The sequence below is a fragment of the Accipiter gentilis genome, chromosome 33 (genome assembly GCF_929443795.1).
Source record: "Accipiter gentilis chromosome 33, bAccGen1.1, whole genome shotgun sequence".
Taxonomy (NCBI): Eukaryota; Metazoa; Chordata; class Aves; order Accipitriformes; family Accipitridae; genus Astur; species Astur gentilis.
In genome coordinates, this window is record NC_064912.1 from 19,573,447 (window position 1) to 19,598,670 (window position 25,224).

The 25,224-nt window shown below is 50.0% G+C and overlaps 2 protein-coding genes across 6 annotated transcripts in view; both read left to right on the forward strand.

The window, feature by feature from the left end:
* Nucleotides 1–5,691, forward strand: part of GRID2IP (Grid2 interacting protein) — a 43,008-nt gene extending 37,317 nt beyond the window's left edge. For all 5 annotated transcript variants that reach the window (XM_049791059.1, XM_049791060.1, XM_049791061.1 and 2 more), the window contains 5 exons: nucleotides 418–504; nucleotides 1,056–1,185; nucleotides 2,620–2,738; nucleotides 3,207–3,371; nucleotides 3,803–5,691. In XM_049791059.1, coding sequence (XP_049647016.1) covers nucleotides 418–504; nucleotides 1,056–1,185; nucleotides 2,620–2,738; nucleotides 3,207–3,371; nucleotides 3,803–3,874 — 573 coding nt within the window. In that variant the 3' untranslated portion in view covers nucleotides 3,875–5,691. The remainder of the gene's footprint in view (nucleotides 1–417; nucleotides 505–1,055; nucleotides 1,186–2,619; nucleotides 2,739–3,206; nucleotides 3,372–3,802) is intronic.
* Nucleotides 5,692–10,574: 4,883 nt separating this feature from the next.
* On the forward strand, nucleotides 10,575–25,178 carry SLC5A11 (solute carrier family 5 member 11). Its single transcript, XM_049791064.1, has 16 exons — nucleotides 10,575–10,677; nucleotides 11,864–12,040; nucleotides 12,962–13,033; nucleotides 13,725–13,829; nucleotides 14,083–14,142; nucleotides 14,659–14,763; nucleotides 16,162–16,267; nucleotides 17,102–17,182; nucleotides 17,610–17,815; nucleotides 18,643–18,778; nucleotides 19,546–19,653; nucleotides 20,053–20,203; nucleotides 20,441–20,609; nucleotides 21,385–21,600; nucleotides 22,825–22,987; nucleotides 24,092–25,178. The coding sequence occupies exons 2-16, from the start codon at nucleotides 11,909–11,911 to the stop codon at nucleotides 24,310–24,312; spliced, it is 2,031 nt and encodes a 676-aa protein (XP_049647021.1). The 5' UTR covers nucleotides 10,575–10,677; nucleotides 11,864–11,908; the 3' UTR covers nucleotides 24,313–25,178.
* Nucleotides 25,179–25,224: the final 46 nt, after the last annotated feature.

Here is a 25,224-nt window from a genome sequence, read left to right on the forward strand (position 1 = left end):
GTGCCTCTGGACCCACGGCCCCATCCCTTGGGGCTGCCGTGCCAATGGGCGCATTAGCAGCTCTCCTCCTCCCAGGGTGCTGCGGCTGCCCTGTGTGGGTGATGGGATGAACAGTGTGGAAACTCTGCCTTTAACATGTATTCACTCACCTAATCTAACCCACTGAATTAACTGATAAGGTTTTATTAACGATGCTCTTTGAGGAGATGTATGGGGCCCCTTAGCAGAAGTGACCTGACACAAAAAAGGGTGCTTTCCCACAGTCCTGTAGACAGAGGGAGGCTTTTTAACCTCTGCTCCTACCACATTGTTGGTAGGTCTCTTGGCCCAAAAGCGGGTACAAAAAGAGGTGGGAGATGGGACAGTATAAGTGCTGGAGGTCACTGGCCAGTCCTTCACTGCGGTTTCTCTTTGCAGTTTGTGCTGGCGATGGGGAACTACCTGAACAATGGGCAGCCCAAGACCAGCAAAACAACAGGCTTTAAAATCAACTTTCTCACCGAGGTAAGATGAAGCATGCTTGTTCCCGTGCAGGAGGCACCAATGCCGGGAGCTCCAAGGGCCCAGGAGTTCATCGTGCCTGTCCTCGTACAAGGCTCCTGGGTGCAGCGGCTCCCCGTGGGGGGGGACCGGTGGGAGGGCAGGGATTGATGCTCAGGGTTGACTTCAGAGAGGCCCTAACGGTGGTCTGGTGCTTCAATGTGCTGGGACCTGAGAACCAGGTCTTCTGGCTGTGGGGCGGGAGAAAATGATGGTCTTTTATCCCACGTGGGTTGCGGCGGGACTCCTGAGCGGTGGGGGATGGGGTGACAGACCCGGCCTGCAGGAGAGAGGCATTGCTTAGCATCTCGACGCCACTAATCTGGGCGTAACATGCTGTGTAAATATTAAATGTCCTATTTAAACATTAATCCACATAGCATGGCTGGGAATTGCCATGCACGTGAACGCAGAGTGAGCCGAGCAGAATAGAGGAGCCCCTGTGTATTTGGGTGCTTGGCAAACCCCACTCTCCTCTGCGTAGGAATCTCCTTACTTGTTTTGCTTTGCCGTAGCTGAACACAACCAAGACTGTTGATGGGAAATCCACCTTCCTGCACATTCTTGCCAAATCACTTAGCCAACATTTCCCAGAGCTCCTGGGCTTTGCCAAGGATCTTCCTACAGTGCCGCTTGCTGCCAAAGGTAAACGAGCAAAAGCATCTGCAAGCTCCATGTCTCCTTGCACTGTCTCTTGGTTTTGTACGGGTCTAGAATAAGTCATGAGCTGCACAGCATTGGCACGAGCAGGACGGTGGCCCAAACTAGTGAGAAATGGTCCTGAGCAAGAGGACGGGGCTAGGAACGGACGAGCTTAGTGACAGGGGATGTCCCATCCATCCCACGCTGCCGCACATGCGAGTGTGTAGACAAGGCTCTGCCCCTGACCTGAACCTTCCTTCTGACTTGAAAAAGTAGTTCCCAAGTTCAGAGATATCTTGTAAGTGCAAAGGAGGCACAGAAGAGGGAAGTGCCAGGAGCCGGTCCGCTCCACCCAGCCTCTGCCTCCTTCCACCCCTGGTGTGCAGCCTCCCTGGCGTGGGTGCCAGCATTATTACTGCCTGCAATCGCGTGTGGTACAGAGTGTACAGCACCCTTCACGTTATGAGTTCACAGTCCAGTCACAGGTATGTCACGCTGACTGAGGCTTGTACAGCTTCGTTGGTTGCAATAAAAAAAAGTCACAGAGATGGTGGCATTATCATCCATCCGTTCGTGTTGGTGGTGTCACAGCTGGCTGGCTGCCTGCAAAGCATGGGCTGCATTCTCCTTGCACACCATCCCCTCTTCTTTGTGAGTAATTCCCTTGGGAATTAGTGCTACAGCAGATAAATAAGGGAGAAAACTCAGGCCTGGAGATGTAAATTTCCACTTGATGAAGGTCTGTACCTGTAGCTTTCCTAGCTGGATTTTGTGTCTGGCCTGTTAAATAACGCTTCTGTCACTGAGGGCTCCCTGCTGCCCAAACTCCTGCCACTTTAGACCCAATTTCAGACTGGGTGCCATCCAGGGCTGCCCAGCTTTGCTCTCATACAGGCCAGAGAGTGACACAACTGCAGCACAAAACCCAAACCCTCTCGACATGCTGCAGTTCACCTTCTCCCTTGCCTGTAGAAGAGCTGAGGCTTGGCCACCCCAACCAGCAAGGAGTCTGAACTGCTCATCGCTCTCCTGAATGCTGATGCTATGACGAGATGCCATGGAGGGCCGCCTGGATATTACCCCTTGTCCCACTGTCCTGTACGCTCCCTCTGTCCCCCTCCCAAGTCAAGTGCCTGTGTATCCATCACTGCCCTCGTGCTGCCGAGTCCTGCACGCTCCTTGCGCTTGGCACATTCTGGGCTCTTCTGGGCATCTCTTGGCCCGAGCACCCAGCAACGGCTGCTGGCAACCTGCTGGAGGCCAGCAGGAAGGTCTGGTTGTCCACCACACCCTGGACAAGAGGGACAGGTTAGGCAGTCATGTAGACAGCCTGAACCACCCCGACCCATGGCCCACGCTCGTTGTCCTCGCTTTGCCGCAGGAAGCAAGCCAGACCTAACTCTCCTAAACACTGTTGACTCCTCTCTTCTCACGTAGTGAATCAGAGAACACTAACGGCTGACCTGAAGGACCTGCACACCACCGTCAGTGACATACAGATGGCCTGTCACAACATGCCAGCTACTGCAGAGGACAGATTTGCAATTGTGATGACTGTATCCTTCTATAAAAGGGGCAAATCACCCATGAGGCTTACTGCCCTTGAGTAAAAGCGGTTTGTTGTCTCTATGCCTCCTTGGTAAGTAGCAGGGCTGTGTCTGGCTGGTAAGAAAGCACCATTGCAGCACTTGGTGAGAGCATGGTGGAAATCTCCACCCTCCACTCGCTCTTAGCCAGCATGGGAAAAAGCTTTTGTGGTGACCACCAGTTCACATGCCTCTGCGTGGCAGAAACCCAGTGCCACAAGGCCAGAAAGCTTTCTGAGCCGTCTTTCCTTCCAGAGAAATGCCAGTAGGGATGGCTGAGCATGCCAGCAGCCGCCATTCGCATATGGCCACAGCCTGCACTGGCAGCAGGTCTCTTCTTAGACCTGAGATGAAACCCAGCCATTTGATAAGCAGAAGGGATTCTGGTCTGTACCAGACCCCCAGTGCAGCTGTTTTTCCTTGAGCCATTTCTCCCAGTCTTTCCTGGAGAGTGCCCAGCCTGCCATACGATCCCTGGACGACCTGCAGCACAAGGCCATGGAAGAATTCAGCAAGGTGTTGTCCTTCTTTGGGGAAGACTCGAAAATGACAACTTCTGAGGCTTTCTTTGGCATTTTTGCAGAATTCATTAGCAAGTTTGAGGTGAGTTGCACTTTTCAAAGCTAGCCTGCAAGTGGTTTCCTGTTAGATGTCAGTGAAGCGTTTTACTTACATGTGAGCTGTGGGAACGAGACGAGAATTTTGTGAGCACATGTACCTGAATGTCTGTAAAATGCAATTTTTCTAACAAACATACACTTTGGCTGTCAGTGCAGGAGGCTGAGGTGAGGGTTGATGGTCCAGGCACCAGCCCCAGGGAGAGTAGAGCAGATGTTGTCATGGGCTGACGTTCTTGATTAACAAAAGCTGGGTCGGAGCACCACAAAGCAGATGTAAGGACTCACAGGGCTTGTCCAGCAGGAAGCCGGGGAAGAATTAAGTCTGTAGTGGCCAGTACCATTGAAGCATCTCCCTGTCCACACCAGCTGCCCCTGCCTGATCCTCAGCTCCTGCTCTTTGCTCTCTCCCTGCAGCGGGCACTCAGCGATGTGCAGGTTGGCGAGAGCCAGCGCAGCCCCAGGATGACCTCCCCCCTTGCCTGGTGACGGGTCTGCAGCAATGCGAGGTGAAACAATTTATTGCCAACAAAGTGCAATTTGCTCCCATTGAGTTTGGTTGTAAATACGCTGCTGTCACCTGCTACCACTAAGGAGAACCAAGGACCGAAGGGTCGGGGCAGTTTGGACACTGAAAAGGCACCACAGGTGATAGTGGATGGATGCGAGGGTGAGGCACGGGGACATGAAGGTAAACACTGCGCTGGTCTTGACAACAGCTTTCTTGGCATCCTCCATTTCCAGCATATTACTGAGTCAAGGATTTCAGACTTGTCTAAAACTTGGCTTCAGATCTGGCTAAAACCTCACTCTCCCGTGTTTCCAGAACGCGTATAACTGGCACCAGCAGTTGCTGGAGACCTTCCCCACAGCCAGTACCCAAGCATGGTGGTGCAAGGAGTCAGCCCTCGCAGGATATAACTTTCCCCAGGCAGGCACTGCTCATCCCTGCCAGCCTCGGGGCCGGGGTGAGAGCCCAGTCACGGACTCCCTGGGGAGGCAGAGCAGGTCAGGCGAGGAAGGGAGCACGGGGGGACAAGGACTCCCACCAGCACCTGCTTCCCCGGGACCCTGAGGAGCAACGCTGCTGAGCCCCTCTCAAATCCCTCCCTCTCAAAGCCCTTCTCCCCTTGAGCTGCACCGTGGGGCTGGAGCTCCACCTGAACAGACCCTAACAGAGAGGTTGCCAGAGGCGGCCCAGAGGCTTTAATCCCCTGCCATTGCCAGCTAGTGGCAATCGAAAGCAATATGACCTTGCAGAACCCTTCTGGCATGTCTGTGTGGTCCCAAATACAGATCCAGTCTGGTTCTACCCAGCTGTGCTTGGAGAGGACGGAAAGCCCAGAGTCCTTCCCGGCCGTCAGCTTTGCTTAAAGGTGTGGCAGAGACTGGCAGGTCTTGAATTCTTCCCAAGAGTTTAACATCATCAACAGTAGACTTATTTGAACTCGCCAGGAGACATAAATCTCTGAGTGTTTTGGTGCCTCCTTGGAAAGTACCAAACCCTCGGTAGCCTAAAAATGAGTGGGAGTCCTCCGTAGCCCCGAGTACCGCTCCCGAGGCACGGGAGAGAGCAGCGAGAAACACATCCCCTGCCCTCCTTTATTCACTCCCCAGGGCTGAAGTCCTGAGAATCCCTTTACTGTATGACCAGTCGTTCATGCTGAATATACCCAGGGAACTCTAGAAGCGTGCACACGTCCATCTTTCAACACCGTCTGATTGTTATTTCGATGACTTAATTCCCTCCGAGATGTCCCCTGGGACAAAAGGGCTAGCAGCATCCCATGGGCAGTGCACGTGCCTCCGGGCGACGCGGTGCCCCGAGAGCTTTACAGCAGCAAACCTACAGTGCGTTAACATTGTGAGGCATTCCTCTGTGCAAAACGCATCCGTTGCCTTTCAAACCCGACGCTCCAACATCGTGCCCTGTGGAAGCACTCCAGCAAGCCGTAGCGTAGGTAACCTTCCTCCCGCCTATTGCCAGAGCAAGAGCTCTTACTGAAGCCTTTGCTCAAGTACAGGATCACCAACTGGTGCATTATTTATGGGAGACCTTATGACCATCAAATCTTTGGGTTTTCAGTATTTTTTTAAACCCTGCTGTAGAAAGTGAAGTATCTTTTCACAAGCGTTCTCAGTTTATACAGCTTTAAGTGCCAGGTAGTTTCTAGCGTTGTGTTCCCAGAGGTCTGGCCCCGTCTGTCTCTGTCTCTGCCCCGACGGTGGTGACAGGGCAATGCTCACTCAGCTCCTCTTTCCGTTTTGGATGTTGTACACTGCATTCAGTTGATTATTTTTTTTTTTTTCTAAAAACATATTCAATATTTAAACCACTGGAGGTTCTTTTGAAACTGTCATTACAAATGTGAAAATGCTGTACATAGATTTTGCTACATGTTGTAACTTTCCAAAATAGTTAGAACTCCAATCCCTTTGGTATTTTTATGTGAATATTTTCAAAGAACCAGAACTTCTGACACATGGTTATTATTTGATAATGGGACTATGTATATTCACAATTCAGTCTCTACCCAATGCCTATGTGCTATTCCTAAAATAAAGCTACTGCCTTCTGCCTCATGACTGCATGTCCCTCTGTGTTCTGTCAAAAATTGCTTCGTATGACAGCTGCAGGTGAAGGCGTGAGGAATCCTGCATCTGGCTCTTCTGTGACTACACTTCTTAATATTGGCCCCTTACAGCTACAGGAGAGAGATGCAGGATTTGACCTTGTTGGGTTTGGGCTGGTACAAGGAAAATAACTGCATAACTCTGACAAGACCTGCTTGCGTGCCAGCATGTAGGCTAGCGTGATAAATATGAGCAGCAAATTCTTAAAATAGTATGGATTTTTTCTGCAGCCTTCAGAAGAAAACATTTAGTGAGCATATGAGCCAGTGAATTGTTTCCCTCTGAAAAGGAATTCTTGGCTGAGGTTGAGTTTATGTCCCCGGAGCAATTTATCTCCCTTTACACTAACAGCAGATAGATAGGGACCGGCTTCATATCAGATTTCCTGGTTGTAGTTTAGCTTGTTTACAGCAGCCTGCTCAATCACTGGTTCCTCCCTGGAGGCCACAGCACCGGCAACTGTAAAACAGCTCTGAAGAGAGTTAATAAAAATGTTATGGGTGGAAGTCCCTCGCTGGGGATATGCATTTAAAGCGCTCAAACCCCTCCTGATGTTTCTTTAGCCCTCCTGGCCGATCGAGCCTGGCTCTTCTGCAGCCCTGGGGATCTCGAGGTGTCCAGCGTGGCCCGGGCTGCAGTCCATAAACCGCCACAGAAATGATGACCCGGAGCCTCCTTTGCAGCGTGGTACATGCGACAGTCGGCATCATTCACCGCACTCACTTGTCGTTTTGCTCTTTCTTGATAACCGCAAACATTAGGTAATTTTTCCCCAGACTCGGTGTACTGGCTGGATGCTCTCCTTTTAGCCTTGTGCAGCCCAGCGTCAGCCTTGATCATGGGATCGTCTTCACAGGAAAGCCTGTCCTTAGAAAGGAAATAATAACTCAGGCAGCAGCCCGGGGTCAGCGCGGGGAATGCAGCCGTGGCGTGGCTCCTGCTCCACGGGGTGCCGCTTCCATCCTCTGACAGAGACAGGGAAACCGTGACCCTGAAATCCCAGGTTACATTCCAAACCTCGGATTATTTAAGGATTTTCACTCTGTCCTGTGAGAAATGAGGGGGAAAAAGACCTCAAAGAGGAAATGAGCAGCTTTAGTAAAGTCGTGGTGAAGTCATGATGGCAGCTCCGCTTGGTGGACTGGCTGGGATAAAATAGCACCAGGCTGGCAACTCTAAGCCCACGTGGAACCACGTATGAACCCTCCCTCTAAGTATCTTGATAATGGTTTGAAGGGCCACAATCCGTAATTATTTTCCAGGTGCCATCAAAGATGCCAAAGAGACAAACAGAGGTCTCAGCTTCAGACTGGAAGGGCTGGAATTCAGGCAAAAGTGGCATAGACTGGGAGGTAGCACAAGGCACCTGGATGCTGAATTTGAAGCCCTTGAGGATCCACCTTGTTCTAACACAATTTAGGAAAATCTGGGTTTTCCAAATTCTAGCAGATCAAATTAAAGCATCTCCAATCGCAAGATTCAAAGACCTTTAGTTATGTTCATCAGAATTGTGAGCTGAGTGTGAAACAATGAGATAAAACACAGATACTAGGTTTTTCCAACTTTCCTTCCTGTGATGTCAGTCTAGACAACTCAAAAGTGAAGGCGAGAGCTGAATTTCTGATTCTAGCAGCTGAGATTGTCAGAGAAGGGGTAAGTTTCACAAAACCTTTGGTAAAAGCAGGGCAGTTCATTGCGACATTAAATCACTAGTGAGTGAAAGAGACAAAAGCAGCACCTGCGCTCAGAGATGCTGCTCACGCCCGGCCAGCAACGCGGGACCGGCGTTCCCCGGGGGCTGCCCGGCTTTGGCCGAGACTTTCACCCAGGTGTCGCAGAGGAGCTGAGGACTCGCCAGTAAAACGTGCCCTTAGGGGATCACAGACATTAAAATTTGGGTTGATAACTCCACCGTCAGGATATGGATTAGGCTTGTGTAAGGACAGTGCCCGTGCTCGATCTGCCCTGCCAGCTAGCAGGTACCTGCCCGGCAAGAGACACGGGGCTTCTCGGTAGTGCTGCCCTGGGGCTCTGTGCACCCCGATTTCAGAGATGATATGGTTTAGTGGGCATGGTTAATGGTTGGACTCGATGATCTTGAAGGTCTTTTCCAACCTAAATGATTCTATGATTCTATGTATGAGCTGCCTCCTGCCACAGTCTCTCGCTGTGCTGGAAGGTCCCTCTTCAGCATCATTCTCTGTGTGTTATTTGGCTGTAAGTATTTATCAGGTTTTTCAGACAGGTGATGCTGAAGCCAAAACCTTCAGCCTGGTCCCCGAAGGGAACTCGATTCTGGGATTAACCTACAGACTCAGAAATGAGTTATGAACCCCAGCCCACAGATGAGTTCTGCTCTTTGTAAGGCTCAGGCATAAGCCTAGAGACAGGACTAGCTGTCAGCTCGAGAGGACATCAGCACGGATTTGTTTTTATTGTTAGTTGTCCCTTCTCTAGCTGCGCAGATTGCCTAAGAGAATGGCACTCTGTGGAGTTTGACCCATGAGCCCTGATAGTGAAAATAATACACTTCTCACCAGAGCCACGGGAGACCGAAGGAGTAACTTCGGGCAATTAGTTTAACTTTGACTATAAATATTCCTTCTCATTCCTTGTGACATCGTTAACGGCTCCGCTGGCAAATCCCGATTCTCTGGCAATATTTAAGCTGCCTGTCAGTTGGCAGAGGCTTGGTGGTGCCCGGCGCAGGGAACAGAATGAGACCCAGCTGAGCACAGTAAGTTCCCTTTCAGCTTCTACCGCGAGTCGGGGAGCTCCCGTTGGTGTGTGGGTTCAGGGCTGCTGCTGGGCTGCGTTTCAGCCCCGGCGAGCGGTGGTGTCTTTAGGAGGTGGATGGACCTGGGAATGCTTTAAAAAATCCCGTTGAGGAGGCATTTAGAGCGATACAGTCCCGACGGGTTACTCGAGACCCACGTGGGCTGCGTCTCTCCCGGCACCATTGATAAAGGGCTGGCTTCAGCGGCTTCATTTCAATGCCACGGATGTTCCTTCCTCACAATCTCTGGCGGGGAAAGCGCTGCCGCCTGTGCCAGGAACCGAGGGACACGGGGCTGTGAGCTGAATTCACAAAACGGGCAAAATTTCCACTGGGCCGTGGCAGGGTTAGGATCTGAAATCAGAGCAACCGAGTCTACTGCATCTTTCCTAATGCCCAGCCTCACCCCACGGCTCTGGGAGCCGCAAGAGGAGCTTTAACCGGGCACTTGTATTCAGCTCCAGGAATTTCCCCTGGAGTATATCCCACATTTCCTTTTTTTACTGACAGGCACGACAAATGCCTGCAAGAGCTCTGCCCCGGATCCACACACATTTCAGAGGGAAAGATACAACACTCTCCTCCTGCACGTGTGGCTGAATCCCATCTGAGACTGAGCATACGTAGCTTATAGCGCTGGCTGTGCTGCCGGTGCTAACCACCTGCGGCAGGCCCTGAGATGGGAAGTGTCTCGGGATGGAAAGGAACAGCAATATCAGAGCTGCCAAAGAGAAAGTAGGAGGTGTTAGAGCGGGGTTAGCAACTTCCCAAGGCTGGCATACCAAACCCTATTTTTCTTTTCCTAGTTAGAGGTTAAGCATGCCAGTAAAAACTCAGCAACAGCCAAGATACATTGCCTCTTAAAGAGGTAAGATAGCACTGATCTTCTGATCATCAGCACCTGCATCCTTGCAAGGCAGAAGCTCCCAAGGAATTCAGTGGGATCCAGGGGCTTTATAAGGCACAGAAAAGGCTCTTCCAAGGTGCTGCAAGTCCCCAGTCCCAGCCCGGCGCTGCCACTGCTGCCGCTCCACCAGAACATGGCTCTGTACCATCCCTGCCTCTTGCGCTGGAGGCTGCCGATGTCTCGGGAGACAACCCCTCCGCTGTGGAAAGCAGGCGATGGGATGGTATCTGCCACCAGAACTCTCCTTATTTATTGCCAGACCTTTTCGTAAACGCACGAGCCCAGCAGCCCCGCTCCAGGCAGAGACAGCGCTGCAGGACCGGGTGTAGCGGGGACGCAGGGCAGGGCTCGCCCTCCCGAACGCTTCCCAGCGGGAAACACGGCTGCAGCTCCGTCACCGCGGCGGTTGCGGCTCCGTTCCCTCTCTGCTTTGCTCACACACCTGGGCAGGAGGTGCCCGGCGGTGCCGCCGGTGCCAGGAGAGCCGCCAGTTGCACTTGGGGCGAGTCTTCGGGGCACAGGTGAGTTAAGGGCAGGCTCCAGCTGCGGTTCGACACCTCGACAAAGGGGTGAAGCCGGCAGAGGTTGTGAAACACGCGACCGAGGGACGGGGCGGCTGTTTCGGTCTGTGCTTTGCTGCACACCGGGCGTTCAGAGGAAGAACTTGTTCGACCGCTTGTCGTCCGACCGTCCACGCCGGGAGCCCCGGGCTGGTGCAAGCCACCCTTCGCCCCACCTTCTTCAGCTTTTTGGCAAGGGGGAGCTTATAAGTGTCACCTTACAAGTGCAAGAGAGGCCAAAGGACCTGGCCAGCCACGTAGGCGGGAGGAGGACGAGGACCAGCAGACGCTCAGCCCAGCCGTCCCAGTGACGCCGGGACTGGACCCGGAGCTGAGCCGGCTGCGAGGTGGTGCCGAGGCCGGGGAGTGCCGGCGGTGCCCCTCTTCAGAGGAACCGTCTCCTCGGCTCAGCAGGGTAAGAGAAATAATCCCGAAATCTGCTCCGTGGCTCCAGCGCGGCAGTGAGGTGCCGGGTCCGTCGATCCCTGGTGACCGACAGCGGCCACCGCCGGGCCAGGGACTCCCCGGCGTGTGCTTGGCCGCACCAGGGCTGCCGCTCGCCTCCTGTCCTGCTCTCAAAGCCGAGGTGAGGGCAGGAGGAGGTAACAAGGAGGGACTGCATTAATTCAAATACCTGACCAACCTCTTCACATGGACTTTATCCTGCCCCTCTGCCTAAGGGCAGCAGCCTGGCACCGTGGGGCACTCCGGAGAGCTCCGGAGAGCCCTTGCAGGTGTCCCACAGTGGTGCCACGTCTCCTCATCAGGCGCTTCTGGAGAAGAAAATGAGTTTTTATTCCTGTGGGAAACACACGAGTATCTCACCCGCAGAAAACGCCTCTGCGGGCTGGTGTGCAGGAGGGAGCCCCAGCTCCGGCACCGGCTCTTCTGCCGCTTGGTGCCGGTCCCACACCACCGCACTGTCTGCCGGCGGTGCTTGCTGCTCACCCCCGCTGCCCCGGCCCGCTCCAGCATGGCTCCTGGTGCTCAGCATCACGCTGCCAGCCTCCGTTCCTGATAAGGGAGTTCTCGGAGAGGGCAGTGCCTGCTCACTGGGAAGTCAGCCTTACTCAGGAGGAGACCCAAGCGCTCTCTGCACCCAAGTTCGAGCTCTCGCTGGAGCAAAGGAGGAAAATGCCATCGCCGCTGGAGCGGTTCATGTGTCTTCACATCCCAGCAGCTCATCATGGGCACGTTTCTGGCAGCAGCTTCTCATCGAGGCCAGTCCTGCAGTGCTGCTGCACTGGGACCTGCAGGCTGTCATCACCGGCTGTGCCATGTCCTGGTCCTTTCCTCTGGCTATTTCAGCTACTTACACCTTCTCTAATGCACCCATTTCTCCACCAGTTAGAGTATTCCACTGCGTAAGAAATCCAACCAACTCACGGTGGGCCTGCCTGCTGGCAGCATCTTCACGTGTCAGAAAGGGAGTCACGGATGAAGGCAAATGCCAGAGACAAGAGCCTTCTCCACAGCTCCGGCACGAGTAGCACCGCTGCCAGAACCACAGAGCCAGTAACCCCTGCATTATTCAAGAAACAGTCAACACCTTCATGGTGCTGCCACATCCTCTCCTAACCATGCAACCCATTTCTTAACAGATATATGCATCAAGACAAAGAAGCACTCAGCCTGCATAAGAAGCCATGGAGACCACCAGCAGCACTCCATCCTCTGTGACTCCCCCGTGGGATGTGTTTCCCCAGAAGATGCTGGACTCCATAGACATTGCTGTTCTTGTGCTGTACTTCATATTTGTCCTCGTGGTTGGGCTGTGGGTAAGCAGATACTGTTAAAAACTTTCGTGTGTGCCCTGTTATACTGAAAAATATGGCTGGGTTGGCCTCAAATTGTTTTACTTTGGCTCAAATCAAGCTGCACTTCCCTGGATTCAACTGAACAAGCTGAAGGACAGAGTTTACAGGTCTTTTTCCTCATTTCAGCCTGGGGAAGTGTTCTTACTGCTCCAGAGGAGAGCTGTTCACCTCTAGTGTTTGCCAAGGTTTTGAGAACCCTTGTAAGGGAGAGGTCATCTAAGTACAAAGTATTGCTAAGAATAATGTTTTGTTCATCCAGGAAGGAATTGTGGTCCTGTAAATCACCTGTGCTTGTCTGCACTGGTCTCGAGAGCAGATTCCGTAAATTGAAAATACTGTTTATATAAAATTAAGGCAGAAGAACATCCTTTTGGCATGACTTTTGTAATAGCAAAAGCACACTCTGGCTGTCATAAGGCAGAGATGAATAGTTGCTCCCTTCAAATGTGGTGCATAACGCACATTGCATGAAACTATCTGAAATCTCTGAGGAACAGGAGTCAATGAGCAATACGTGCAATGCCGAGCATTTCTCTTGGCTGCACCTAATAACTAGGGACGTCTGCAGTTCTTGTCCAAAATTGCTTGCCTTCCTCACGGATCTGGAGTGATTTAGTTTGCTTATCACAGAAAACATTTAATCAGAATGCTGAGATGATAGAAAACTTTGCACGTGGCTTACAGCATTGGCCAGTTGCCTCCCTCATCTGCTGCTCTCTCATCCCCCAGGATTTCCCAGCAGCAACTGCAGGTCCTCAAGAAACCCTTTACTCTCATCTGATGACAGTACAGGGTTTCCCACTGGGGAAATTGCTTGGTGATGCTCTGAGCAGCAACTGAAATGATTGTTGAAACCTGTGTTCTGCTTTTCTGCTTTCCCAGTCCATGTGGAAGACGCAGCGCAGCACTGTAAAAGGCTACTTTCTAGCTGGAGGACAGATGGTTTGGTGGCCTGTAAGTATCTTTATGGTTACACTGCTTGTGCCCCTAGAATACAGCAAGACTGAAAAGCACTTCTGTCCAAGCAGACCTTATTTCTTCAAACAGAAAGAAAAACCAAACCCAAAAGCCTTCCATGTTTTGCAAAGACCCAGTTATAATAGTGGGGTTTTCTTCCATATTTGAGACTGGCACCTGCCAGAGCCCTGCACCCCACGAGAGCCAGCCTGCCCGCTTGCAAAGCATGACTGGTTTTGCATGCTTTGATCTGGAGATTTCCAGAATTAACTGGGTGGTCCCATCATGGACGCAGCTTTATGTTGAGCCAGTCTGCTAGGTGGGGTATTTTTCATTTGGGCTGGTCTGGTGAGTCAGTATGTACTAATATAAGAACCTGATGATCTGACATTTCTGTTTGTTACCTCCACCTTCTGCCCTGCTCCCCCGCAAGAGACTAGACACTGTTTTGGAAGCAGGATGGTCCTAAATATGCCCACAAATGAGCAACAGGCAGCGAATGATGAAAGAAGCTGGAGAGAGGCGCCAGAGCCAAAGAACATGTAGGCAAAAGAAGAAGGTGGCAAAGAGTGACAAGGATTTCACATCCTCTGTAGTCATGTGTGGGGGAACAGCATCACCGTGTTCTCAGCAGGCTGAGAACCTCAGCAGGTTCCAGGGCCAGATCCCATTTCCTATCTTCTTCCAGGTGGGCGCATCCCTGTTTGCCAGCAACGTTGGAAGTGGTCACTTCATTGGCTTGGCTGGGTCAGGAGCCGCCTCGGGAATTGCCGCGACAGCCTACGAGTGGAATGTGAGTGTGGCTCAGTGGCTCTGTAGCCATCTCTGTGGTGTACAGGGCAACTCCAACACCAACGAGTCACCACACAAGGGTGTAGGTCTGGCAGCTCCAAAGGCTCAGGCTCCCGCTGCATAAGCGGGAAATCACCACCAGCTGCTGGGGCTTTCAGGGCTCTGAGGGATAACCCAGCCCTCGTATCCCCATAGATCCACCTGGTCGCAGCCTTGACCAGCATCGCTGACCTTCCTTTCCATTTGTTTTGCAGGGGATGTTTTGTGTTTTGGTGCTGGCCTGGCTATTCCTTCCGATTTACATAGCAGCAGGAGTAAGTAGATGGGATGTTGTGTCCATCAGTGATTTGCTGGTATTTAAACCACCTGCTTGGCTCCTGAGCTTAACCATCTCTTGCTGCACCTGTGCTTCTTCTGGAAGGCAGGGCATGAGCCACGCTGCACCTGGCTGCTCCGGGGGCCTGAGCTAAAGCGGAGGAGAGCTGCTGCCTGGGAACAGCACTGAGGGTTCGGGTGTGGGGGCCGGAGAGCTCTGCTACCCCTGGCAATGGAGTAGAGTTGCTCCATCTCCTGAGGAGATGGACGGAGGCTCTCACATCACAGTTTATAGTGAGCCTTCTGCCAGACATTACAGCGAAGTCGGCGCTTGCTAAGCTGTCGTGCTGGCCTAAGTAGACAACCGAGAACCAAATACCAGCACGGTGCAACTAGCAGGGCCCTTCTGGTCTTCTACCAATGCAAACCTCCCACACCGGCTCCATGGGTGAGCCCTCAGCAATTCATGGGTGCAACCGTGTACCACCCTCTCTGACGGTATGCTTCTCGTGTAGGTTACTACCATGCCAGAATACCTGCAGAAACGTTTTGGAGGCAAAAGAATTCAGATGTTCCTGGCGATTCTCTACTTGTTCATCTATATCTTCACCAAAATATCAGTAAGTAGAAAAAACATGGAAACAGACTGAATTCAATTCACTTTGGAAACATGTTGATCAGCAAGGCTGAGAAATGCAACTACTGGCCCTTCCCTATATTAGCAGAACAGGGTGTATCATCAAAATACGTAAGGAAGATAGATTATAGTTGTTTTGAGAACCTACACAAAAAGAATAACTTTTTTTTTTTTTCCCCCATTAAGCATCTGAATGCTTGCTACAGTAGGAGGGAAAGCTAGGTGTCAATGTCCTGAGCCACAGTTTATTGAAAAGTTGAGCTGTGAGTGTGGATGCATTTGTTGTTAGATTTTGTACATCTGGCAGCTTACCCAGTTTCTTCCCTTTGCATATTTATTGCCTGCGCAGACACCAAATGCTGTTATGTGCAGGATGAATAAGAATGGAGGAGTTGCTATGTGTTTAGGTGGAAAGAGTTTAGTGATTTATTGCACCTGTTTAATGTAGCGCCTTGAATAAATAACTGAATCAACCCTTGCGCAACACCTCACTAGCTGTTTATTAACCGTCCAGCAGTGCATTAATCTGTGAAATCAGACGAGTCCCTGCTGGTGTTTTTCCTGTATGTACAGGGCCAAAGTGGGACGCGCCGTCTGACACACGCCTGCCTGTGTCCCCTCTGAAATAGATGCTAGTCACGGGGTTTGGGTGGCACTGAGGAGTTAGGCTCAGGTTCTCCTCTAGAAAAAAACGAGCCGTTTGATGGAAATCTCTGATAATAAGTCCTGTATTCAAGATGCTTTCATATCTGTCTGTCATTCTGTGGTCTGCAGTTTGCCTATCCTAATGCTCTCCCAAAACGCAGCATTTTCACGTAGCTGCAGAGCTCGTTGGTCAGGGCTGGGTCCCAGCCCCGAGGACACTCTTCCTCATGATCTTGCTGTCACCGTGTCAGCAGGGAGGAATTCGCATTACGGCAAACCGGTGCTGGGGCTGGCGGCAGGCCGAGGCACCCGGGGAAGGTTTGCACCGCCGGTGCTCTGGTCCCCCGGCCAGTGCAGCTCTCCCCACCCAGGTCACTGGTGCTCCGGGGAAGAGATAAGCTCACCCCACCCAAATGCCTTTTTCTCAGAGAGCTGTGCTTGCTCCCCCACTCTTGGGACAGCTCCATCACCCCCATGACCAGTCATAATAAACTGTCTAAATACCGAATTGAGCCTGGTCCTAATGCACAGTAGGCAGGAGCTGGGGCTGCAGAGGGATGTGCCACGTGGAGAAGATGCTGCGGGGAGCTGGGGAGTCACGAGCTTTACAAAACAGACTGGTCCCACTAAAGGAGACAGCCTGGTCAGCTAAATGTTCACGCTCCCTGGCAGTACCAGCTTTGAGGAGCTCAGTAATATCATCATTGCAACTCTGATAACTATCCTCTTTCTCTAGGTCGACATGTATGCTGGGGCCCTCTTCATTCAGCAAGCCTTACACTGGGACCTCTATATCGCCGTGGCAGGTCTGCTGGCAATCACAGCCGTTTACACTGTGGCGGGTACGTGGCTGAGTTTCAGATCATATCACAGATCCTGCTGAGTGAGCTGAGCATGTTCACGCGATGCACCGTGCATCCTCATGCTTGTGACAGGAGTCCTGCGTTTCCCATACAATCTGGTTTTGCCACGAGTGTGGATAAAGTGGGGGGGTGAAGCAATTGACAACGCCTGTTAAGAAAAAATTACCAGGTAAGAGTAAATGAATGCACCTTATAAAGGTCATACCAGGTACGGATGCATGTCAGTTCTGCTTTAAGGAGAAGCTATGCTTGAGGCATTTGCACAATACGTTTTTCCTCTGGGCTTTTTGGAGGTATGAGTGATTTACATAACAATGAGCCGTGTAATGCAGAAAGCATTGTCAATCTTGGATGCCCTTTCAGGGCTTATGAGTGGCCAAATGGAAGAAAGCCATGCACGGAGTAAGCAGCAAATCCCAAGCAAATAAAGGTTGCTCCTTTCCCAGTGCTCACCCCTAGTGATATTGCTCATAAAAATTCCCCCCCCCCCCCCTTTTTTTTTCTTCTCTTCCTTATTCAGCTTGGGCTTTGTTTTGGATCTTTTCCATATATTTCCCGTAGAAGTACTTATACTGGACTTTGGCTTTTTAGTGACAAAATGGTGACTCATTATGATTCAAAACATGAGAAATTTCAGCCAAAGTGTCATGCACAGCAATTGGCCAAAACTGCCCCCCAACACGGTCAAAACACACCAGCCTGCCAGGCACGGGGCTCGGCTTACGCTGCCTGTCAAAAACTTCTACAAAGTGTGAGATGCTATGACAGAACAAACCCAGTTTCCCACAGTTTGCTGCTTCTCTGTAATTTTAGGTGGCCTGGCAGCTGTGATATACACAGACGCTCTGCAAACTCTAATCATGCTGATCGGGGCTGTGACTCTTATGGTCTTCAGTAAGTACTTCCCTGGGGTTTTATTACTAAAACTATGATAGAAGCTTTACCAAGTACTACAAACAAGCTGGATCATCACAACTGATTACTCAACTGATGTTCTGGGAACTGCTTTCTATATATTCTCCTGTTGGAATATATTCTCCTACAAATAATCTTACAGTAGTTCTTTATGTGGTAAAAATGCATGAGTACCCCCTGAAAAATCTCTGAAGAAATAAGTTCTGAAGCACTATTATAGGTGAACAAGCACCTTCTCTAGCCAGCAGTTGTAGTGTTATGCTATCCCCCAGCCCAATGTTAGAGTCAATAGCTTCTGATTTTTAAAGAACACTTCTGAAGGATCACCCGCAGCAAACTACAGAGGCTGAAAATCAGAGCACCGTCCCAGGAAGATGTGATAACTGCTTCTCATGACCTATTCTAGGCTTTGTTGAAGTTGGTGGTCTTGAAGGTTTGCAGACAAAATACTTCGATGCCATTCCCAGCACCCGCAAGGAAAACAGTAGCTGTGGCTTGCCAAGAGAAGATGCTTTTCACATTTTCCGAGACCCTGTTAACTCTGACCTTCCCTGGCCAGGAGTTTTGGTGGGAATGACCATTCCGTCCCTGTGGTACTGGTGTACAGATCAGGTGGGTTACTGCTTACTTCTTTGTCTGGTTTCAAGAACATGCTATTGCTTGTTTGAATCTGATTACAAACCTAGGGTTTGCAAAGTAGCCTGGACTGGTTTACTATTTCTGATGGGAATTCAGTAAAATCTGATGGTTTCAATCGTAAAGATGCAAAACTTAAGATGCACAACTAAATTTTGGGAATAATTTCAATGTAAAACTGGGTAAGAATGTGTTTGTGAGTTAATCCCAGTCTATAAAGATGTTTTATGTTTGTGGTTTGTTGTTTGTTTTTTAACTTAAGCCTTTCACTTGTTCTGAACCACCTGTGAATTCACTCTTTCCACTTTCCAGGGGTCTGATTACCCTCCTAGGTACATCAGAGCCAGCAAGACTGAAGCCCTAAGCAACCTCCTGATGTTCCTGTAGTACTCTTATTTAACTCACTTTGCTTGTTTCAGACCCTGTCCTGCTTTGACAGGAGGGCTACTGACCTGGCCCGGATTAGCCATTGGGTCAGGGAAGTCCCAAACAAAAGAATAAGAAAAGAAAATTCTAAGCCTGAGTATGATTAGTTAAGGAACAGATTATGCAGCATGGTATACTGCAGAAGCAAGGCTCGGATTTGATGACAGAGGCAGTGCCTTTCAGGTCTACATTTTTGTAAGGTACTTGGGATCTGAAACAAGAATTATAAAGCTACTGCCAAACTCTGTGTTCACCCTTCTAAGATTTCAATAGTTTAGAGGAGGATAAAGTGTACACATGAATGCAATTGGTATCATGTCATCTACAGCTAGCTGCTCTCTGCTGACAGCAGACCAAACACATTTCTTAATTTCTAGGTCATCGTTCAGAGGTCCCTTGCTGCTAAAAACCTCTCTCATGCCAAAGGAGGCTCCTTGATGACCTCTTACTTGAAAATTTTGCCCCTCTTTATGATGGTGATGCCAGGCATGATCAGTCGGATTCTCTTCCCGGGTAAGTGCTGAAGGAGAGATCTGTTCCCTCTATTTACCACTACTGGTTGTGCCTACTCTATGGAGCTGGAACAGCCTTTACCGAGTAAGTTAAAAGGTTGTAATACATCAAATGCCCAACATATGATGAAATTTTCTTCCAGTTATAAGCTGGAGAATGCACATCCTCCTACAGCAGACTCCAGACACCTGTTGCACAACACGCTGCTCCATGTGCTAGAGCAGTTGGCTGTCATCCTTTCTCATAGCAGTTGTGCTGATCTATTCTGAGCTTGCTACCTGCAGCTGCTCTGCGTTCTGATCATACACTTAGGCCCCCTCCTGCACCCAGCGTGTTACTCCTCCTGCAATATAAGTTTGAGGCACTGGGAGAAATCCTAACACACCACCTTGAATGCCGTAAACTGCTCGCTGGGTGGGAATGTGCGGATGTACTTGTCCGTGAGGAGCTGTGCCAGAGGTGGGTGGATAGCCTTAGTCCTCAACTGAGCAACATTCCTAGAGAAGAATTAGACATGCAAGGCAGGTCAGCTACCTATACTGATTCTGTCTTTTGCATGGAAGGAAAAAAAGGGAAAACAGAGAAGCCCAATGTTGCCCTTCCTCACTGTGTTGAGATAGTTCTCTGTCATTTGCTCGAAGCTTTCCAAGCTTTCCAGTATTTCACTTAGAAAGCAGTTTACAACATTCAGTAGACTAACCCGGTTAGATATGTTGGTTTATTGTGGCTATGGAATACTGCTTCTCACTCCCCCCTGCTTGTTTTAGATCTGGTGGCTTGTGCAGATGCAGAAATTTGCCGAAAAATCTGTGGCAACCCATCTGGCTGTTCGGATATTGCTTATCCTAAGCTGGTCATAGAACTTCTGCCTGTAGGTAAGGAGCTTGGTAATGGTGCTGGCACTGATGGGTATGGTACACACCAGCCAAAAGGCATCCGTGAGAGAAGTTCGGAGAGGAAAATACCCTGCAACTATAATTTCAGTGGGGTTTACGTTGGGCTTGGTGAGACAGTGGCAAGGGACAGCATGCAACAGGAGAGATAGGTGATGATAGAGTATCCAGAGGTCTAATTCAGTCAAATTTGGATAAGAGATAAAGTGCAGATATTTAACAATGAGAATCAATTGTTAACACCTCCCTATCACTGCCATTTTAAAACTGGGGATAAAAACATTTTTAAAAGTCTGTTCTAGTTCAAAGAAGAATTCGAGGGCATCCTACAGTGGGGTTATTGGGGATTCCTCAGGGCAGCTGTACTTCTTCTGTTTCTAGGACTCAGGGGCCTGATGATGTCAGTGATGATAGCAGCTCTCATGTCCTCCCTGACGTCCATCTTTAATAGTGCCAGCACCATTTTCACCATGGACCTCTGGAAACACTTCCGTCCTCGTTGCTCTGAGTGGGAACTCATGATTGTTGGCAGGTATGGAGAATTAGGACATGCATATTATATCAGAGCCTGAGCATTAGAGAGACATCTCGGCACACCTCGCAGCCTGCTGCCCCTGTGCAGGTGTAGTATCTTCATATTGCACAGGTTTGGTAGAGGACTAGAGTGGAGGCCTTATGGTTACAAGAGATCTCAGTCGGAGTCTTGCAAGCTGAGCGATTGGAAAAGAATGGCCTGAGCTAACAGTAATGGCATCTTTTTCTTGCACAGGGTCTTTGTGTTGCTGCTCACTGTGGTCTCCATCCTGTGGATCCCACTGGTACAGGCTGGCCAGGGAGGGCAGCTCTTTATTTACATCCAGTCGATCAGCTCCTACCTGCAGCCCCCCGTGGCAATGGTGTTTATACTGGGTTGCTTCTGGAAAAGAGCAAATGAAAAGGTAACAACTCTGCTGTGCTCAGCACGGTCGCTTCTGTGGCCTTGCTGTCCTCACGAGGGTCCTGCGGTTCAAACCACCGCCTCAGGCTGCAGTTCTGCTGCCTCCTGTAGTGTTTGGGAGAATGAATGCACCCAGACCTCTGCACAACCCAAGCAACCATCACCAATACAGGAGGGAGCAATGCCTGCTGTTTTTCAAAGACTCCACTGGCATTTCAGAAGGAGATGACTGCATCGCTCCGTTGCAGGGTGTCCTTCACAAATCTTGAAGCCTGTTACTATGGTCTTATTAGCCATCAGCTTGTTTGTTACATGGCCTCGTATTATCTGCATCAGGGGGGCTACAGAAGGCATAGTGAGCCCAGAGAGTGAAGAAGCCAGGCCAAATGGCATCAGGAGTCCTAAACCTCCAGTTTCTCCACAAAGACAGGCGCTGGGCTTCGGTTATGAGGAAAGCAGTTATCAGCCCCCTGGAGTTAAGGCAACCATTAGGATAAAAATATCACTCTTCGAAGTATTCTAGCATAAGATGTTATCCTTCCCCTCCATACCAAAACTAATGACCCACTTGACCCCCCAGAGGAGAGGTACCAGGCTACTGTAACAGCACTGGCAGACCTAGATAGCAAGAGAAGAAAAGGGAGGAAAAGAAGCCCACCAAAAAAACAGCAAGAAGAAAGCCTGGCCCGCTTGTAGCCTGAGAATGTGGGTATAGCCCTGGATCCTGGGTGGATGCATGCTTCTCTCTCCGATAAAGAATACCCTTCCTTTCCTAGGGCGCATTCTGGGGCCTGGTGATTGGGCTGCTGCTGGGCGTCATTCGGCTGGTGCTGGACTTCATCTACCCAGAGCCCCAGTGTGGCGAGATCGACCTCCGACCAGGCGTGGTGAAGTACATGCACTATCTCTACTTCTCCATGGTCCTGGCCGTGATCTCCACGCTCACTGTGCTGGTCGTGAGCATGCTCACAGAACCCCCCTCGGAAGAAATGGTGCGTCACCCCTTCAGATTTCTTTTGTTATTTGTAAATGGTTTCCAGGATGCCCCACACTACATCCATGGGAATAATGTGGGGATAAAGAATCTGGAAATGGAAGTTTCCATTCATTCTTTATTTATGATCACACCTGCAATAACCTGTAACTGCAATCCCTCCTCTGCTCCAGCACCCTGCTGCCATTTAAGTTTTTGGTCCCATAAATCCAGAACCCCACCCTGGAAACTGGTCAACAGTAGATGCTACAAAGAGCTGTTCTTAAGTTCAAACATGTGTGTTTAATCCATGACAAAATAGCTTTTTGCCTCTATTTTCCAAGAAATTCCAGCTTCTGGGTCATCTTTATCAACTCTCTTACTAATTTAGTGAGGAACCATTTTTACTCGCAGAAAAAGAGAAATCAAGGGCAGAGAGCACACTTCCTCTGGAACAGGTTTGTGCCAGTTTGACTATTTTCAATAGATATATTGAGGCTACAGAAACACATTAATAGCAGAAAGGAGGGCCAGAGGGACCTTCAGAAATCATACAGCCAACGCATCCTCTTGCTTCAAGACAGGACTAACCTGACAGTTTTCTGAAAGACCTGGTGAACTTATTCTTAGAAATCCCCAGAGAGGAAGAATGCCCAGGGAGGGGTGATCAATTCGAGAGCTCACCTGCCCTCCCAGGAGCAGTTTCTCCTCATCTCCAACCTGAATCTTTCTAGCTTCATGTTGTGCTCATCCCTTCCTGTCCTCCCTATCGTTGATATTGAGAACATTCCTCTTTAATGAGTCTTTTACATATTTGAAGAAAATTATCATGTCTCCCACCTGTCTTCTCTTCTCTCAGCAACCCCAGTTCTTTGAATCATTTCTCCCTGGCCACAATTTCCATTCTTTTTGCTCCCTTCACTGACCCGCTCTCAGTCTGCATCCAGTGATGGTCCCGTGCAGAAATGCCGCCTCCTCAGTGAGTGAAGAATGCCATCCTTCAGAGAGTGTAGCTGTAGAAACAGCTATCGTGTTCCAGACAAAACTAAACCCAACATGCTGATGGTAGCCATCGCTTCCGTAGTTACCAGCTGAGCACTTGGCTGTTCACCTGCTCCAACAGAGCAGGAGAACAGATTTCAGCCCCTCTAAGTATTCTCTCTGCAGGCTACTCTACTGCTAAGGTAGTCCTTTAAACAACCATGAAAGCAGTTTTCTTTAACACCACTCTTCATGCCATCAGATAAGTCGGCTTACCTGGTTCACACGTGGGGATCTACCAGTCAAGAAAGACCTAGCAGTCAGCCCTTCCCCTGATGCTGCAAAAGGAGTGTGTGAAGCTGAGCGTCCAGCTCTCCAGATTGATATAAGCATTGCTTCTGAAAATAGTTCAAATGATAATAAATGTAAGTGCTCCAACATCGTATTCAGTAATACCTACACTTAACAACCCTAGGCATTATGTAAAGGCTTTGAAGACAAGAAACGTTAAAACTACTTCCTCTGGATTTCTGTAACTTCAGGGCATGCTAAAAGCTTTTTACCTGGCAGTTTTACCTAAGCAGAAGTTTAGTTTCTTTTCCATCTCTTGATGGCATTACATATGCTTGAAATCAAGAAGGAGCTGGATGGGATACAGAAAGCCATGCCCATTATCCTGCACTAGCGACTGGTGCTGCTTGCACCTGCTGCAAGGAGAAGTGGTTGAAAAAGGGGAGGGTGGAGGAAAACCACAATTATTTTCATGAAATTCCATTTCTGTTTTTCAGTGATGTTTTCTGATCGACTCTAGCAGCAGGGAGAACCCAGAGCCCTGGGCGGAGTTCTTGACAGATCAGTGAAGGAGGATTTACATTTTTTAAAACTTGTACTTGTCGGTATTAGGTACAAACATGCATAGCAACTCATTCTGCATTTTCCAGCGATGATTATCATCACTTGTTTTTGCCAGGCTTGGGACACTGTTTATGTAACTTTGCAGCTTTTGCTGTGTATTCCTTTGATCTATAAAAAGCTGTTGAAAAGATCAGTAAGTTAATGAGTTACGGTGCAGATCTCCCAACTGCCGGGAGGTCTCACGTTTGTTGTGCACGAGCGCTGTCTTCCCGGCATTTAGTCGTGTACGCCCTAACTCACACCAGAGCTGGGAAAATTCCATTTACATGTGTGTGGCATGGAGTAAACCTAAATGGACTAGAGCATGCCACTTGCAAGAGGAAGCTGATGGGCACCAAGCAGCTACACCTAAGCTTTTAGGTTTGGTCTACTGTTACCATTTCTTAAACTGTTGAGCACAGCAGAACTAGAGCTCAGAGCTCCAGGGAAGGATGCAATTGGTACTACAGCCCTAAAAGATGCTAATTGCAGGGCTTACTACACCTCAGGATAGCTAGTGTATAGAATGCTGGTGCGTTTTTGCATCAAAACCCATTGTACAGGACCACACTGATACATTCCTGGGATTTGTTTGGTTGGTGAGACTTATACCTCACTAGTCACTGTCTTTTTAGGTACAACTAACACCAAAGGGAAGTCGAAGCTGATGACCACCTTTCTGTGGCTCTGTGGGATGGAGCGCAAACAGGAAAACGCCGAGAACACGGCACCAACTAAACACGAGCCGCTTCCCATGGCTTCCCTGGAGGAGAAACCGCTGGTGAAACACGTCCTGAACATCAACTTGCTATTATGTGTATGTGCTGGGCTCTTTCTCTGGGCCTACTTTGCATAGCAGTTGGCTATTCGATTCCAGATGACATCAACTAATTTTAATTGGTGTAAATAATAATAATTAGCAGAGGGTTAATGTAATTCTTAATGCTTTCTAAATTTTATTTAAGAAGACAGACCCTCCTCCCTAATCCTTTCCTTATTTCTAATGGGGGCCTGGCTGTGAAAGGTGCCAAGCACTTGGCACCATCACTGTCAGACCTGCATTGGCAACAGGATGGATGTAAAGAGCTAAGGAAGGCAGCTAGGCAGAAGAGGTTTGTTTGGTAATTTTAAATATTTAATTATGCTCTTTGGGGTTAGAGCACTGCCTGGAATTCAGGAAATCTGGATTCCCTTCCTATTTATGCCTCTATAACCAGCTACAACCACTTGGTTCCCCTTTGGTTCAGCTCCTCTGCCCTCAAGGGGTGAGTAACCCCTCCAAGTGCCCGGTGGAGGGCCGAGGCCTCTTGTTCGTGCTCCGTCGGAGCAGCGAGCCGTGCCCCGCTGGCTCAGCCGTGCCTGTTCAGCGTCCTCCATCAGCGCGGCGGGCAGAAGCGTCTGTGCAATTAGCACCCGCGGGCCCGCTGCCGCTTCTGGGCGACGTTAGCTCTCGGGGCCTGCCCGCCTCGCAACCTCCCCTCGCAGCACTGCGATGGCGGGGCTGGCCAGCCGACCGATGCCAGCGCCCAGCGTGGAAACTGCCCCAAAACTGTCACCAGGGGCACCCGAAGGAACCCAACCAGCCCAAACCCACTGGGTGCTGCCAGGGAAGAGGTGTCCGGCAGCACCCCTTCACCTGCTGGGGAGGGCCGGGCACCCCGCAGCCGTTCTGCCAGCACTCCCAACGCCAAGACCCTCGACCGCCTTCCATCTGGCTTTGTGTAGCTGCTGATAAACTTATTAAAAGAGCGAGAGCTGCTCCCTGCCT